The 17,367-nt window shown below is 43.9% G+C and overlaps 1 protein-coding gene across 1 annotated transcript in view; it reads right to left on the bottom strand.

Moving 5' to 3' along the window:
* The window catches only part of LOC107288142 (voltage-dependent calcium channel gamma-7 subunit), a 40,040-nt gene extending 33,963 nt beyond the window's left edge, over positions 1 to 6,077 (bottom strand). Inside the window, exons 1-2 of the mRNA XM_015816728.1 lie at positions 5,882 to 6,077; positions 1,269 to 1,373 (exon numbers count right to left, since the gene is read on the bottom strand). Coding sequence (XP_015672214.1) covers positions 1,269 to 1,373; positions 5,882 to 6,077 — 301 coding nt within the window. The remainder of the gene's footprint in view (positions 1 to 1,268; positions 1,374 to 5,881) is intronic.
* Positions 6,078 to 17,367: the final 11,290 nt, after the last annotated feature.

Genomic DNA, 17,367 nt, shown 5'->3' with positions numbered 1-17,367 from the left:
CCTGTTGCTAGTTAGCCAACCAGCAACGGGCATGAAACTGTATGCAGATGGAGAAGGGCAATCACCCTTAATGGGCGATCAATGGTGAAGGGCAATCACCCTTAATGGGCGATCAATGGTGAAGGGCAATCACCCTTAATGGGTGATCAGGATATGCATAGGGGATTAAGGGGGGGAAATACAAAGAACACAACACAAAGTCACCCAGCTGGCTTTCGTGCCTAAGGTGGGACTAGAACTCATAGACTCCTGGTGATTGGTCCAGTCACCCAGCCAACTTTGATTCCTAAGGGGGGACTAGAACTCAGCTGGTTTGTAGCCCAGCCCCTTCACCAATACAAACAGACTTAGGCAAGTGCTGTAGTCTCTGACGTGCACCCCAGCCATAGCGGGCTTCGAGCCCAAGTCCTCCATCATTGACCCTTCTGCACATGACAGATTTCTCTCAAATGCTATGGACAAACCATTGGCAAACCAGGATTCAACTCAGAAGCTGTGCCTGGAAATCCAGTAGATTTCGGGTTGGGGGGGAGATGCCCTTCCCGTCACTCTTTGTCAGTTGCTCCTGACTTGCCAGTTGCCCTGAACTGTTTCTGCTGCTGTTGGACAGACAGGGAAGAGCCAGGCAGGCCAGGAAAGCTGGTGGTCTCTTTCTCTCTCTCCCCTCCAAGTGCCTCTCTGTTAGTGCATTTAGTGTCCTTTTCCTCAACTGCAAAGTGTGTAAGTACTTTTTCTCATCTGTGAAAATTAACAACTCTGTATTGAGGCTGACTCATAAACATTTGTAAGTGAACTCAAAATACATGTCATCACCATAACACTGGAAGAGGCAGGCTTGCAACCTTAACTTTGCTGAGCATGTGGCAGCAAAGGGTTAGCGCAATACCTTTTGTGGTTGTGGTTGTTAAAATCTTGGAAATGATGGAGATGTGCATCTGATGTAGATAAAATAAATAATGGCAAGGAATGCATTGCGGGCTGAGATTTTTGTCCTTTAAATGGAAAGAACCTGTATTTTATGTGCAAGACCTTTCAGGCAATGGACTTGCAATTGTGTGAATGGCTTTAAAAATTAAAGGTGGGCTGAGATATAAGTTAGGAAGCTGGGGCTGTATATGGGTGCAGAGGGACATACTGTATGTAGAGCATTAACTCTTTCCTTCAGCTGCTGTGCTTATTTGGCTCACCCCTCCAATATGCGCCTAACATTAATTTATCCATTGTTAATGCTGGCCATCGTATCATGTCTGGATGTCTTATCTACTTACTGAGGATATTTTCCGTGTTCTCCGTAACAAGGGGCCCTTCAGGATCAGGGTCAGGCCTCGGCTCCAGGAAGTATTCAGAAGCCACACAGCTGCCTTTTTTCTGACCTAGAAAAAAAGAGACAATGCATAAAAATTCAGATAGCAAAAGTGGCCCGTATTGGACAGTGTTTCTGAACCACAGCAAGTTTAAAAGGTGTGGACTTCAACTCCCAGAATTCCCCAGCCAGCACAGTTGGGGATTCCCATGAGAATTCTGGGAATTGAAGTCCATATTACTTACAGTTGTTGAGGTTCAGAAACACTGGTATAGGACCTTGAGGAAAGCAATGGTACCTTTGTGGAAGGAAGTCCCAAATCAGAAAGGCCAAATTACTATGTAGTCATATACAGTCAGGGCTTTTTTTCAGCCGGAACGCGGCGGAACCGCGTTCCGGCACCTTTTTCCGGGCCGGCCGCACCGGAAATAGCCCCTCCCAAATTTTACTTGCATTCCTGTTCTCTAAAGGGGCGGTCCTAGGGTTTGATGAGGGCGTGGCCAGGTTTGAGTTCCGCCACCTTTTCTCCGAGAAAAAAAGCCCTGTATACAGTACATTTCCATTCAAACAAGCCACTTCTGTAAGACAAGTCAGCTCAGAGCTAGTAGCAAGCAGGACACCTCTGACCGTTTCCAAAGCCCTAAGCTAGACTAGAAAGGCGGCAGTCAGCTTGTGTTCTGCTGTCCAGAACATCACATGGATATGTTCCGGAGGTCCCAAGAGCCATCCTGGAAGAGATGCAACCCTTTTCTTTTACTCTTTCATCTCCGGATAAAAATTAACCAATGGCCCCAATATGTGCACCTCTAGGGATAGGAGAGCAGGAAGAGACAAGCGGGGATCCTTTTTAGTGAGTGCCACAAAAGATCAGATCCTCACAGATCCCCACGTGAAGGTCCAGTTGAACTGATTTATTGCTAATCATGCCTATGCACAAGAATCTTCTTAACTAACGGGTTAATACCTGTTTGAGGTTAGGTGGGGTCAACAGAATTCAAGGGACCTTGGGTTTAGTTCACTTATGACTATGTAGGGTTTCTAGGCTGATCCCTCCTTTAACTCCTCCACTTCTCCTACATTACTTCAACAGCTTACTGGCAGCTGGTTCAGCCGGTTAACCCTCCCCTTCTACCAGCATGCCACATGCAAGGTCACTAGGAAGGGCCCCTGAGTCAAGGAACAAGTAGCCAAAGTCCCACATTCCAAAGAGCATCAGGTATGCATATGCACTGCTTTGTTCATGAGATCTAGTAGATCAACACTGGAGACTCAGATTCAAGTTCTACTTCCCAACATGGAAGTTCAGTGGGTGACATTGGGCCACTCACTCTTCCTCAGTGGCCCCGCCACCTCATAGGAATATTGTTGTGGAGCAAAAGCAGAGGAGGAACTAAGGGGCACAGGACTTTGAGCTCCAGGATAACAATCTAACAAGAAAACAAATAAAATAAATGTCTCTTATGTGCGCCTCTTTATTGTACTACTCCACACACCCTACCTTAGATCTAGCCAGGGGTAGGCAACCTCGGCTCTTTTATGACTCAGGAATTCTGGGGGTTGAAGTCCATGAGTCATAAAAGAGCCAAGGTTGCCTACCCCTGGATCTAGCAAAGGAATAGAATAGAATGGAATGGAATGGAATGGAGTGGAGTGGAATATAGAATAGAATAGAATAGAATAGAATAGAATAGAATAGAATAGAATAGAATAGAATAGAATAGAATAGAATAGAACAGAGCTGGAAGGGACCCTGGAGGTCTTCTAGTCCAGCCACCTGCTCAAGCAGGAGATCATACACCATCTAGGACAGGTGATTGTCTAGTCTTTTCTTAAAAATCTCCAGTGATGGAGCGCCCACAATTTCTGGGGGTAAGCTGTTCCACTGGTTGATTGTCCTCACTGTCAGGATGTTTCTCCTTAATTCCAGGTTGCTTCTCTCCTTGATCAGTTTCCAACCATTGTTTCTCGTCCTTCCCTCTGGTGCTTTGGTGAATAACGTGACCCCTTCTGCCTTGTGGCAGCCCCTCAGATACTGGAATAAGTATATTGCCATTACCAGTAACATTGATTGATTGATTGATTGATTATGTGCCATCAAATTGGTTTAAATTCCTGGGGTCTGTGTGTGTGCATATGTGCATATGTGCATGTCCACAAACACAGATATACTAAAGCTCTCGTTCTTGTAACTTTTAACTGGGCAAAACAGTGCATCATAGGGCAACAATTTTTGAACTGAGAGATTTCAAATGGGCTAACTTACAGAATGTATCCAAACCTGGAACCCAGGACTCCCATTCAAATGAAATTTGGCAAATTTTATAAAACATTTTTATGACACAAAAATCAGTTTATGGTGTAATACAAAATGTCACAAAACATTTTCTGTGCTGACGTTGGTGCCCAGTTTATTTGGATATTCAAGCTGGAGGCTGACAGTTTGATTGTGCTATGGAGTTCAACCTGGGCTACTTTCAAGACAGATACTGTACGTCTCTGAATTCATTTCCAATAAAGGCAGTACATTAGAAATTCTGTCACTGTTAAAAACTCTGAAGAATCTGGTAAGGAAATACTTCTGAAAGGGTGACCCAATGGGTCACAGACTTCCTAGTATAGGTAGTCCTTGATTTACAACCACAATTGAGCCCAAAATTGAGCAAGGCAGTCGTTAAGTGAGTTTTGCCCCATTTTACGAACTTTTTGACATATCTGTTAAGCAAATCACTGCAATTGTTAAGAGAATCATGCAGCCATTAGGTGAATCTGGCTTGCCCAGTTGACCGCTTGTTGGAAACTGGCTGGGAAGGCTACAAATGGTGATGACGTGACCACGGGACTGTGCAACTGTCATAAATACATACCAGTTGCCAAACGGCCAAATTTTGATCATGTGACCATGGGCTGCAAAGGTCATAACTGTGAAAACTGGTCAAAAGTCACCTTTTTTTCAGCGCCATTGTTAACTCTGAACGGTCACTAAGCAAATGGTTGTAAGTGGAGGACTACCTCGATCTATGCATGTTATTTGATGTATCTAAATCAGTGTTTCTCAATCTCCGCAATGTTAAGAGGTGTGGCCTTCATGTCTCAGAATTCTTTAGCCAGTAGGCTAGGGAATTCTGGGAATTCACACATCTGAGAGCTGCTGAGATCGAGAGACGCCAATTTAAAATGTATTTTTTTGGAGAGGGGTCTGCAGCTTTCACCAGACTGTCCAAAGGATCCATAGGCGCAAAACGGGCAACAATCCTTGACTTAGAGGCAGGAATAAAGGGCGATATCGTTGCACAGGAAAGACAAGATAGCTAAATGTGCCTGGCTGGATAGTTGAATTGCATAATTTAAACAAATGCAATATCTGTAAAGGCAGTATTTGCAATCTTTCTAGCATTATTCCTTGAAAAGAAGACAGGCAGGCCTTCTGATTCCAAGACCCTTAACGAATTCTCCTTACTTGGAGATAACATACTCCTAAGGTCAACTCTTCCCTGCCTCCCCAGCCTCATTAGCATAGCTTGGAATTCAGAGCTACCTTTTTAGGCAAATCTAGGTGAATGACAGCTCTCTGAAGAACCTTGTCAAGAGCTGAGCTGCAGACCACTCCAGACCTTATGGGAAGAAATCTATTTCATGATTTTCCACATTACCCAGTGATTTCAATGTTGCATGTAGTCAACCAGAATTAAATTGACTAGAATTTACCCAAATATCAATTTTGCCCAAGGCATTATTTTGCTGCTCTGGCTATCAAAAGTTGTTCTGTTGCAAAATTATCAGCTAGGGCTAGGCTGGAAGGAGCTTAGCTTGGAGTCTTTCTGCAGCTGCAAGCAGCACAAGCTAGACCTCCCTCAAGATCCACGAAGCCTTATCTGGTTGTTCACAAGGTAAGCAGTCTGGTGAGATTCTTGTAGCATAGGCGGTAGACAATAAAGTTAATGATTTTTGTTATTCACGAGTGGTTCTGGTTGCTTGCACCTGATATGATCTGAAGAATATACGGGAATTTAGGAAATGAGGAAGGTTGAGTCTGGGTTTAGTCCTGAGGTCCTAAGATGGAGATACTAAGGTTGCTCCTAAGATCAGAGGATCAGAATAGAGCTGGAAGGGACCTTGGAGGTCTTCTGGTCCAGCCCCCTGATCAAGCAGGAGTCCCTATATCATTTCAGACAAGTGGCTGTCCAGTCTCTTCTTAAAAACCTTGAGTCATGAAGCACCCACAACGCCTGAAGGGAAGCTGTTCCACTGGTTAATTGTCCTCACTGTTAGGAAGTTTCTCCTTAATTCCGGGTTGCTTCTCTCTTTGATTAGTTTCCATCCGTTGTTTCTTGTCTTGCCTTCTGCTGCTTTGGAAAAATAAACTGACCCCCTCCTCCTTGTGGCAGCCTCTCAAATACTGGAATACTGCTATCATGTCCCTCCTAGTCCTTCTTTTCTCTAGACTGGTCATTCCCAAATCCTGAAACCGCTCTTCGTGTCTTTTAGTCTCCAGGGCTTTAATCATCTTATGATCCTAATAATATGGTCCTAAGATTAATAAATGAAGGCAGCATTGGAGGGGAGTCCTTAGACCCTTACCTGCAAAGAAGCAAACCCTCCAGAGGCCAGCATGGAGTGCCATGACTATTTCTGTGGTCTGGTTTTGCGGAAATACAATCCCTTCCTCCATGAACAGCCAATAGTCAGTACTGACAGCAATGCCCACCAGGAGCAGCCCGCACGCTCCAAAAACACTAGACAGCAGGGTCAAGGCGCGACTGCTGCAGTTACTCATCCTAGGTGAGAGAGAGAGCGACTGGCCAAATGCAGCGCAAGGACCTGGAAGAGAAATAAACCCCAATCAGTCCAAAACTCCAGGGGAGTACTAAAACCAAACAAAACTGACAACAAACAGAATAACAGAGTTGGAAGGACCTTGGAGGTCTTCTAGTCCAACCTCCTGCTCAAGCATGTCAGACGAATTCAGACAAAAACCCTTGTGATTTTTACCGGAATATTTGTTGCCCGTTTTTGAATCAAATGTGTTGATTCCCAGAGATCTTTATATTGTCTTGGATAATTTGAGCAAGCGGGGCCACCAAATCTGTTAAAACTTTCCCCAGGCCCCAAGGAACCTGATATTGTATATAAGTTCTGAAAGATTTCCTAAGGGTGGTCTCTCCTCTTTGCATTTTTCTGACTTGGAAATGTTAAATATTTGACTATGAAACCCAGGGCAGGGGTGAAGTTTCCTCCTGTAATGTGTACTAGAGAATGATCCATTCTCCTTGCTGCCTCCTATACTCCTTCTTTCTGATGATATACAGGTAGTGAATGTAAAAAAAGATTATATTAGTGATATGAAAAATAAAAATAAAAGGAAAACACTACCAAGGACATTTTTTTATTTGGCACATGAATTTAATCTATCTGATCAGTGGAGGAAACGGACCCCCCCCCAAAAAAAGAATATACTTTTTTCTCGAATCCGCATAAATCTTGGTCTCGAATAGACATGGCATGGATGAATGAAGAGGTAGGGCAAGCTATAGAAATAATAGAAATAATGCCAAACATATGGGCCGACCATAACCCTCTGAAAATAGTTTGGAAAGGGCAGAAAAAAGTAAGAAGATGGATATTGAACTCCTACATTTTGAAAGAAAAAGAATTTATTATAAGGATTAGAAGAGAAATGGAATTGTTTTTTAAAGAGAATACCAAACAACAAACATCATTACAAATTATTTGGGACACTGCGAAAGCATACTTGAGAGGTATAGCAATAGCCTATACAGCAAAAAAGAATAAGGTGAAAAGGCAAATGCAAAATATACTCCAGGAGGAGATCAAAAAATTGGAATCTAAATTACAAAGAGAGCCCCAGGATGAATTTATTAAAACGGAAATGGATTTGGCCAAACATAAACTAAATATGATAGATCAAGAGGAAAGGGCAAAGGAATTGAAAATGACAAAACAAAAATTTTTTGAAAACGCAAATAAGCCTGGGAGATGGCTCTCTTATAAATTAAAAAAAGAGAAGGAGAAAAGATTTATTCAGGAATTACAGGATGAAAATGGAGAGTTGTAATATAAAATGGATAAAAAGAAAGAAATAATTCAGAATTATTTTGAGTTACTATACAAAAAGGAGGAAATAGACGTGGAAAATATAAAACAATACTTAAAGGTTTACGGCTTGCCAGAACTGAAGGAAGGACAGAGAGAAATATTGAATAAGGAAATAACAGCCTTGGAATTAAAAACCGCGGTGCAAAAACAAAAACATAATAAAACCCCGGGGCCAGATGGCCTTCCAGGGGAAGTATATAAGACTCTTTATGAAGATTTTGAAAAGATATTATTAGAGGTGTACAATGATGTGTTGGAGAAAGCCAAATTACCAGACTCCTGGATAGAAGCTACTATATCCCTTATCCCAAAAGAAGGCACAGACCCCAAACAAATTAAAAATTATAGGCCTATGCTGACCTTGAGTTAAAACGCCTTCTTTAAATCAAGTCAGATAGATAAACTCAATAGAAATGATTTCATAACAAAAAACATTATAATCAGATAGATTACTTGCATTCATGACGATTGCCTCTGACAATACATCTCTTGTCCATTCCTATAGGTGAAAGAATGATGCTCTCTCTCCATACCATCTTTATAGCAGAACAGGCTCATCGGGTGACATCTGATGGCCCATGCTTCTCTTTAGACAAAGACATTCCAATCTGGCTTGTGTCCAGGAAGTCTCCCCATGCCCTTTAGAAACTCCTCCCACTGACCCATTAACATGGGATGACTGACTAGCTAAACTGCATTTCCCAAAATCCATATCTTAAGGAGACAGCACTTAACCCAATATATGCCAGATACTCCAACATACATGCTCTCTAGTTAGGGTTACATAGAGCTATACGATCCAGAACACTCCCCGCTTGGAAATTTACATTTCCACTACTAACTACCTGAAATAGCAAAAAACATAGCATTAAGGCATGCACTACTCATTGTTAACTAACTTGTGACTAAATAGGTAAAAACATGGTATCAAACATGCATAACTATAAAGTAAATATAAAACATGCACAATTATAACAAAAAATAAGCAAGTGTTACATCAAACAATGCATAAACACTATACATAGTTTGAGGTTTGATCTTTTGGTTCAGTCTTCGTCAGCAACGGGACCAAATCGGTGATCAGCCTGGTACAAGAGTCTTTGAGTCACGACCTGACTCACGTGGCTTCACGATCTGGACCTCAGCTTGGCAAACTAGTTCATCAACTGGGTGGGCCCGGTGCGCAAGTCCCATGGGCCAATAGTTCTGGTGTGCATTCTTGTCTCTCAGCAAGACAAAGTCTTCTTCCTGTAAAGAAAACTGGAACCAAATCTGGAACAGAAAAACTGGAACCCAAATTTTCTCAGGAACAAAGGAAACTGGATTCGCAGGATACTCAGGAACCGAAGAACCTGGAAACTCAGGAACAGCTGGCGCTGAAGAATCAGGATCAGGAACAGCTGGAAACTCAGGAACAGCTGGAGCTGGAAACTCAGGAACAGCTGGAGCTGGAAACTCAGGAACAGCTGGAACTGAAGAATCAGAATCAGGAACATCTGGAAACTCAGGAACAGCAGGAACTGAAGAATCAGGATCATCAGCTGGAACTGAAGAATCAGGAACAACAGCTGGAACTGAAGAATCAGGAACAACAGCAGCTGCAGAAGACTCAGGATACTCAAGAACCGAAGGGTCTGGAACCACCGATGGAGTATTGAAGATGGCTGCTACTGTTGTCATCAGGGTAGTGAGGACTTCGTGTGTGGGTGTGGGTGTCTTTAACGACATAGAGTCCATGATTTTGCGGGGTGCACCAATCATGCGCTCCCACGCATTGCCTATGCACGCTTCGCCCATGTGAGATGCATGGGGAAGGCAATTTTTGGCCTCCTGACATTTGTCAATCGCTGAATCATGACAAATATCTTCAATAGTCAGTAAGTCCTTGCAGGCTCCTACAAGGCTAAATCTTGGGATGCTAAGACAAGTGATCAAGACGATCAAAACTATGCCTAATCTCAGGTGCTTTCACTTAGCGGCTGGTTTGAAGTAGTTTGGTTGAAGTTTACTGGGTGCCTGAGGTTGAAGGTTGGCACGTTGATCTGGAGCTGGAAGTACGTAGCGTTTTGGTCTCTGTGGCATCTGTCTGTTTGGACAGGCCAAGAACTCAGGACTTTCTAGCCAGATCAATTCTGTTAACTGTGTGGCAAGGTTGGGCCACTTCACTTGGTTCATAACATTCTTATCTGTTGGCACATGTTGCCATTGTTCAGGGCTTAAAGATGTTTCAATCGTTTTCACTCTGCTGCCTACATAGACATAGAAATGTCTGCTTTGCTTGTAGATATAGCTTGACATCACCTTGCTGTCTGCGTAAAAGGTGGTAGACTGTAGTTCAAGGCACAACGTCCTCACTGTCAAGTTGGTGAGCTTTACAGCTAAAGTGGTACCACATAGCTCTAACCTTGGTACGGTGTGGTCTTCTTGTATTGTTAGTCTCGTTTTCCCAAAGAAGACATCGAGACTGCAGCTCTCCCCGCTGTAGACTCTGATGTATCTTATGGTTGCAAACAAGACGACATAAGTGTGGCTCTCCCCGCTGTAGACTATGACGCATCTGAAGGATGCATTTGCCTTCGTTGGCACATCTAAGGAAGCATACAATTCTTTCCTTTGTACAGTGGCGGGTGAGCTGGAAACATACGTGCGCTGCACTTGCATACTTTGGAGACATCTTGGGAGTACACTCCATGACTCCCAGTCTTGTTTCTGTCGTGTTAGGCGCGGCTCATCCCAGTGTGTGGTGTTCAGGGAGAACGCGTGTAGCTGCAGACGTTGTTTGTCTTGTTTATCCTCTATGGACAAAGCTAAGTTGTAATTCTTGCTTGTCTGGAACACTGTTGCTTCCAAAGCAGGTTTGGTTGTCACAAGCGTGCAGTGTTCTAGGTGTGGTTTTAGGTGAGGTGCTCTTCCATTACTGGGAATGGAGGTTTTTGAGATGCTCACCTGGGTTGGGGTTTGCGGTTGATAAACGCAAACCGTCCCTCCTATGGCCCATCCGAGTTCTGTCTTAATGGCTACTGGGGTTCCTGGTGGACCTTTGATTCTTTCATCGGAGCCAATGGACTCTGGGACGTCTCTTCCCACCATGAGTAGGATTTCAGCTTCAGGATCTAGAGGAGGGATTAAATCGGCTATGTGTGCTAAGTGAGGTATTTTTCTTGCCGCCTCTGGTGTTGAGATTTCGCTGCGAACATCTGGTAAGGTCTCCCATTCTAACACTGATGGTAACCGGAAATGTGAGCTTCCGTCTATTGCTTCTATGCGTAGACCAGTGATTTTCCTCCCCGCCATGCGCATTGGTACTGTGCACGTATTTATTGCAAAATGCTTCAGTTCACTCGGGAGGTCGAAGAGGTCGAAAAAGGCGGGCTTAGCTATAGTAACTTTGCTGTGTGGGTCTAGTATGGCGTACATCTTTACTGCCTTTTCAGGTTGCCTGTCGGGGTAGACTTTTGCAAGACAGACGGGTGAGCATGAAGGAGGGCATGGTGAATAGCCGCATATAGCTGTGTAGTACGTCCCGTACTGTTTTGGCTGCTCTTCGGAGTCAGTTTGAGTCTCCGGCGTCGAAGTCGCTTGTTGTGTCTCCTCAGAGGGCTTCTTAGTTTCTAGATGTAAGGCTGCTGGGTGCTTGTTACTGTCACACAGATGGCATTTCACCCTGACTGCACAATCTTTGGCCATGTGATCCATAGAGTCACAGCATTTGAAGCATATTCTATGCTCTTTAAGTAGGGCCTTTCGGTCATCCAGGGATTTTTTCCTAAATTCTCTGCAATCGTGTAGAGAGTGTGAGCACTTGTGCATTGGACAAGTCAGGCCTCTTTTAGTTGGACGAGGGTTTGAATAAGAACTCCTCGGTATTCGTTCGTCTGAAGTCTTTGGGCGAGGCGTTATCTCTGTTTTGTACACTGAAACAGTGGTTCTGTCCTTCGTGGCTTGGAAAGAGCCTCTGTTAGGGCCGCAGTTATGACCAATCCATTTTGGTGTTGGGAACGAGTCTTTTGTTGGCTCGAAGTTGCTGGCATTACGGCGTAGTTTTGCTTGGTCGGTCACGAATTGAGCGAGGACAGCAAAGGTGGGTGATGCGTCAGGGTCCTGGCTCCTGTGAGTTTCTGATATTTTGGCCCATTTGTCCCTTGACTGCTTTGGTAGTTTTCTAACTATAATCCTTTGCTTCTCGAACTGATCGAGGCAGGTGAGTTTCGGCATGTTGGGCTGCTCGCGAACTGACTGTAACATCGAGAGCGTGTCTGCGAATTCCAACATCTGGGTGTGGTCGTTGATATTGATGTTAGGGAAGGTGTAAATTCAATCCAAGAGCGAATTCTCTGTCAGTTCGTGCGCGCCATACCGCTCGTCGAGCCTTTCCCAAGCCTTGAGAAGGGCGGTGGCTGGGTCGCCTAGGTGGGCTAGTTGAGTGTTCTCTACTAATCGTGCGGATGCTGGTCCCAGCCATGCCTTCATGAGTCCAAGCATTTCACTTGGTGTTATCACTTCGTCTTGGATGGCAGCTTGGAACGTGAACTTCCACAATACGTAGTCCTTCCCTGGTTTATCGGAGAATTTGTGCACGTCTTTGGATGCCAGATCTAGTTTACCTCTGTAAGGTCTTGAAGGAGCGTAGCTGGGTGGGGATGATACATCGCTTCCGGGAGCGGGGACGTGCGCCATGGCTGGCTGGTAACTTCCTTCGGCGTATTGTCCGCTAAGGGTGTTTTGCCATGTCACGTGTGAGGGACCTTGTTGGCTTGGTCTGAACTCCTCTGCTCTGGCTTTGAGCTGAGGGGACCCAAGTTCCTGCGTGCTTACTTGGAGGGTTTCTCGTCTTTCGGGTGCGTAGTTGACTCCTTGGTAGGCAGGCACGGCTGATGGTTGAGGTTCTCCTCTGTGGTCAGGTCTGGGGGCGGTTCCTTGGGACGCTGTCTCCTGTTGGCGCAGCAGGGACTCTAGTCTGGCTCGAGCTCTTTCAATCTCATCCCCGAGCGGCAGCTGGTTCTGCTGTAGGGCCGTTGGCGCTGCAGGTGGACCCATTCGGTTGCTATCAGTGGTATGGTTCGGTGGGTTCGGTGGGGCAGCAACGGTGGGAAGATCTTGTAGCACTGCCCGCTGTGTAGCCGTTGCCGCTGCTGGTGTACCCATCCAGTTGCCATCAAGGGTATGGTTTGGCGGGTTCAATGGGGCAGCAACAGTGGGAAGAACTCGTGGCCTAGATGTTGCGACATCAACTCTGTGGCTGACCGGCGCATCTGGTCGTTGAGATTCTTCTGTTCGTCTACTCGGTCTTGGGGGCTTGTGGCTGGCTGTGGTCTCACCTGTTCACGTTGAAACGCGCTTTGGTTGTCCACGTAGGCTTGCACACGGCTATGAGGGCTTTCTCTTCCTAGCCCTTCCAATCTGTGTGTAGGTGTGACGTCTTCCATCTCTCTCTGCAGAATCGCTTCTATTTGGGCAGCCTCTTTTGCTTTCTGTTGTCGCTGGGAAATCTCATAGTCAGCCCGAGCTTTGACCATATCTTCCTTTTGCTGATGTTCTGCTTCTGTTACACGTAGAGCTGCACGTAGAGCTGCTGCAGTCTCCGCTTTGGCCAAGTCTTCCTTTTGGTGCTTTTCTTCTACTGCTGCTTGGGCAGCGACTCCAGCCATTGTGGTATTGATTCGCGCTTCTGCAAGACGGGCGGCAATGCTCTCTGCCCTTGAGGCTCGAGATGCTTGGCTCTGGCGAGAAGAAGCCTTTGAATGGCGGGAGGCGCCTGTGGCGTGAGATTGTTGTGACACGCTGGAATGTGCCTTGGATATATGGCGGAAAGATGAGGCTTTTTCAGACACGTGAGATGGAGCCGCATGCGACCGTTGGGATGGTACATGTGAATGGCGGGAAACTTCAGACTCGGCCCTTTCGACTGGTCTGTCTCTCGTGCGAGGCTCGGGTTCTGGGGGGCTTTGTGAGCTCTCCAGAAGCTTCTTACGTTCCTTGTTTAGTAGCTTGAGGCTTTGCATCTTGCTATCGATAGTTGGATCTCCTAATTGCTCCTGAATGTCCTCGAGTTGCCGTTCGGAGTCCATCCATTGCACAAAGGCGTCTTCCTTATCTCCTTCCTCCTTAGGCCCTTGGTAGAGTTTGTGTACTCTCTCCCAGAATCTTTCATGGCGCTTGTAGTTCGACTCCCATCTTTCTATCAGATGTGAGTGCATGTTTTCTGTAAGCTTTCTTTGTTGCCTCAGGTCATAGGGACCTTGAGACGTCTTTGGCTTCACTGAGGCTTGAGCTTCAGCCTCTGTGTACAGGTCAAGGTTGGCTGTTTGCAGCATTTCTCCTTGACCGGCTGGTTGGGGTGTCTCATCTAGGCTGGTTGGTTGAACCCCTTCTGCTAGACCAGTGGAACACTCTGCCATGGCTAGGATAGGTTCAGCACACTTCCTAGCTATTTTGAAGCAAATTTGATGAACTTCTCTCTTTGACCACTAGGGGTCGCTACTTGCAGATCGGCTGCTGGGGTGCTGTCTGTGGGTAGAAGCGCCACTAGGTGCGTTCTCCTGCGTTTGTGGGTACTTCAGCGCAATTCACCCTTTCACCACTAGGGGTCACTTCCTCCGGGTCAGCTACCAGGGTGCTCTTCCTTCGAGGTTCACCCTTTGTCCACTAGAGGGCTTTCTCTGGGCGTGATTAAAGGCTTGCATGTAGTTCCTCCTTTAACCACTAGGGGGCATCTGAAGAAAGGCGAGCCAAAATTCTTATTACCACGTTACTGCTATTGGCCACTGAGAGAATGCAGAGCTTTCACTAGCTCTGACAAGCTCCCACCTGGTCGTTAAGTTGCAGGCTGGAACCACTTGGTCATCAGCTCTGTGATAATAAGCAAGGATAATTGCTGCCTGTCCTTCTCCTTAATTTGCTCTCAAGCTGGAACGTCTTGGTCATCAGCTTGAGTGAGTGATTACTTTAGGTGAAGTTCACTCTGTGCCCTTTAGGGGTGTAGGTAGCTTGGGATAAATTTAGATAACTTGCTCTTTAACTATCAGATTCACTCTGCGTAGTTAGAGGTGTGTGCAGCAAATTACCTTCTTTTCCCTCTAGGGGGTGCTCTTAGCTTGGCTTGATATAAGCCTGCTATATGCTGAATTAATTATCAAGTTGTTGTATTCTAAGAAAATTTTTACCAAGGTGTCATGTGCAGATTGGCCACCAGGGGATGCTACTGCATTGCTATTGGAGCCTCTGCATACCTTCTTTCCATTGACATAGTTGAAATTCCAAAGGGAGGGGGGAGTTTAGCTTCTTTCACCAGTGCTGTGGCTGTGTGAAGAGGTTAATTACTTAATTGCCCTCCTTGGCAACCTGGTTGCTAAGGCATGCGGACAAAGAAGGCAGCATTTGGTTGAGAGTTAATTGCCTTTTTATTGCCCTCGAAGGGGCCTCTCTCTGCTTTCTTTCTCTAAGAGAAACAAATTCCTTGCTCAGCGACTTTCCTGGGCTGTAGATCACAGGCTTAACAACATCAAAACTGGATTAACACTTTGCAACAGGCATGTTAGATTTCTTTCCCTTTTTAGAGTTAATCGTCTGCCTCTGGCTGTCTTCCAAACTCCCTTTGTTTGCTTAAAGACACAGCTTCAGATGTTTCCCTCCGTTCACACAAACGTAGAATATAAACAAGGGGAGGGGTATCACCCTTTCCAAGCCTTTATCTGAACTTTAGAGGCAGTCTTTAAACAGTTCTTTATCTCAGGCTGTTTAAATCGCCGGCAAAGAAAGGAGGGGAGATAAAAGCCCAAAGCTCCTTTTGGTGCTAGAATCCAGACTTTACATGCAAGAAATAAGAGTGCAGATTTTTCCTCTTCTACTTAGTGAGATAGACATCACAATATCTCTTTGCTTTAAACCTTAGCTTGTAAACAGATCCAAAGGTAATTTAGCAGAAGTATCCAAACAAGACACAAAGCACTTTATAACTTTTACTTTTTTTCAGTTCAGAGTCAAATGCGAAGATACTTTGAATTTACTTTGCAGGCTTTTAGTGGGAGATTAGCCCCATCAAATTACTGTTGCAGGCAATTGAAGGAAATTAGCCACATCAAATTACTATTTGCCTTTATAAAGCTGATATGAACTCTGAGCATTCTTTCACTATGCTGACCTTGAGTTAAAACGCCTTCTTTAAATCAAGTCAGATAGATAAACTCAATAGAAATGATTTCATAACAAAAAACATATTTTAATCAAATAGATTACTTGCATTCATGACGATTGCCTCTGACAATACATCTCTTGTCCGGAATATAGGTGAAAGAATGATGCTCTCTCTCCATACCATCTTTATAGCAGAACAGGCTCATCGGGTGACATCTGATGGCCCATGCTTCTCTTTAGACAAAGACATTCCAATCTGGCTTGTGTCCAGGAAGTCTCCCCATGCCCTTTAGAAACTCCTCCCACTGACCCATTAACATGGGATGACTGACTAGCTAAACTGCATTTCCCAAAATCCATCTCTTAAGGAGACAGCACTTAACCCAATATATGCCAAATATTCCAACATACTGATACATGCTCTCTAGTTAGGGTTACATAGAGCTATACGATCCAGAACAAGGCCAATGTCGTTGTTGAACACAGATTATAAAATTTTTACCACTATAATCGCAGAAAGATTGAAACTAATATTAAATGATATAATACATTCAGATCAAAATGGTTTTTTACCCACAAGACAAATTAGGAATAACATGAGAACGGTGTTAAATGTCTTAGAATATTATGAAGCACACCCTGGAAAACAGGTGGCACTAATTTTCTTAGATGCCCAGAAAGCATTTGACAATCTTAGTTGGCAATTTATGTTCCAACAAATAGAGGATATGAAATTTGGAGGGAAATTTGAGAACGTGATAAAGGCAATATATAAGATACAATGTGATAATTAATGGGGATAATACGAAAAGCTTTGAAATAAATAAAGGAGTAAGACAGGGATGTCCAATGTCACCTCTACTTTTCATTTTGACTTTAGAAGTGCTATTAACCCAAATTAGAACTAACAAAGAGATAAAAGGGGTACAGGTTAAGACAGAATAATATAAGACACAGGCATTTGCGGACGATTTGTTTTTTTTTTTATAGAAGAACCACTAGAGAGAGGAAATATTTTAATGAACGAAATAGGAAAAATATGGAACAGTGGCAGGATTAAAAATTAATAGAGAAAAGACCAAAATGTTAGTAAAAAACCTAACTGAAAAACAGAAAAGGAAATTAGAAGAGGATTTGGGACTGCAAATTGTAAAAAAGATTAAATACCTAGGAATTTGGCTTACTACAAGATGTTCCTCAATAAAAGAGGACAATTATAAAAAATTGATATTACAAATGAAAAAGGATTTCAAGGTTTGGGGGAAATTACAATTATCATTACTAGGTAGGATTGCGGTGATTAAAATGAATATATTACCAAAACTATTATATTTATTTCAAACAGTCCCAATAAAAATAGAGAAATTTTTTTTGAAGAATTGGACAAAATAATAAACAAATTTATTTGGTTGGGTAAAAAAGCACGAATAAACATGAAAATGTTACAAGCCTTGGGCTCCCAAAATGGGAAATTTACTACCATGCAGCTGGATTACTTTGGATTAAGGATTGGATAAATCTAGACAATAAAAGGGTATTAATGATCGAAGGGCATGACCTGCAGGCCGGCTGGCATGCCTTCTTATGGGGAAAATACAAGAAAACACACACATATTTCTACCGACATCAGATAAGAGATGCGCTGATTTGGACATGGGAAAAAGTTAAAAAGAGACATTATATGAAAATCCCAAATTGGACCTCACTGATGGAGGCAATGATCCACCCTAACACATTGGATAAAAAAAAGATGATTAGATATAAAAATTATTGAATAACCAAGGAAATCTCAAATCAAGAGAAGAATTAGAAGAACA

This window comes from Protobothrops mucrosquamatus, unplaced genomic scaffold (assembly GCF_001527695.2).
Source record: "Protobothrops mucrosquamatus isolate PMUCROS unplaced genomic scaffold, P.Mucros_1.0 scaffold487, whole genome shotgun sequence".
Lineage (NCBI taxonomy): Eukaryota > Metazoa > Chordata > Lepidosauria > Squamata > Viperidae > Protobothrops > Protobothrops mucrosquamatus.
This window is presented reverse-complemented; position numbering and strand designations above follow the sequence as displayed.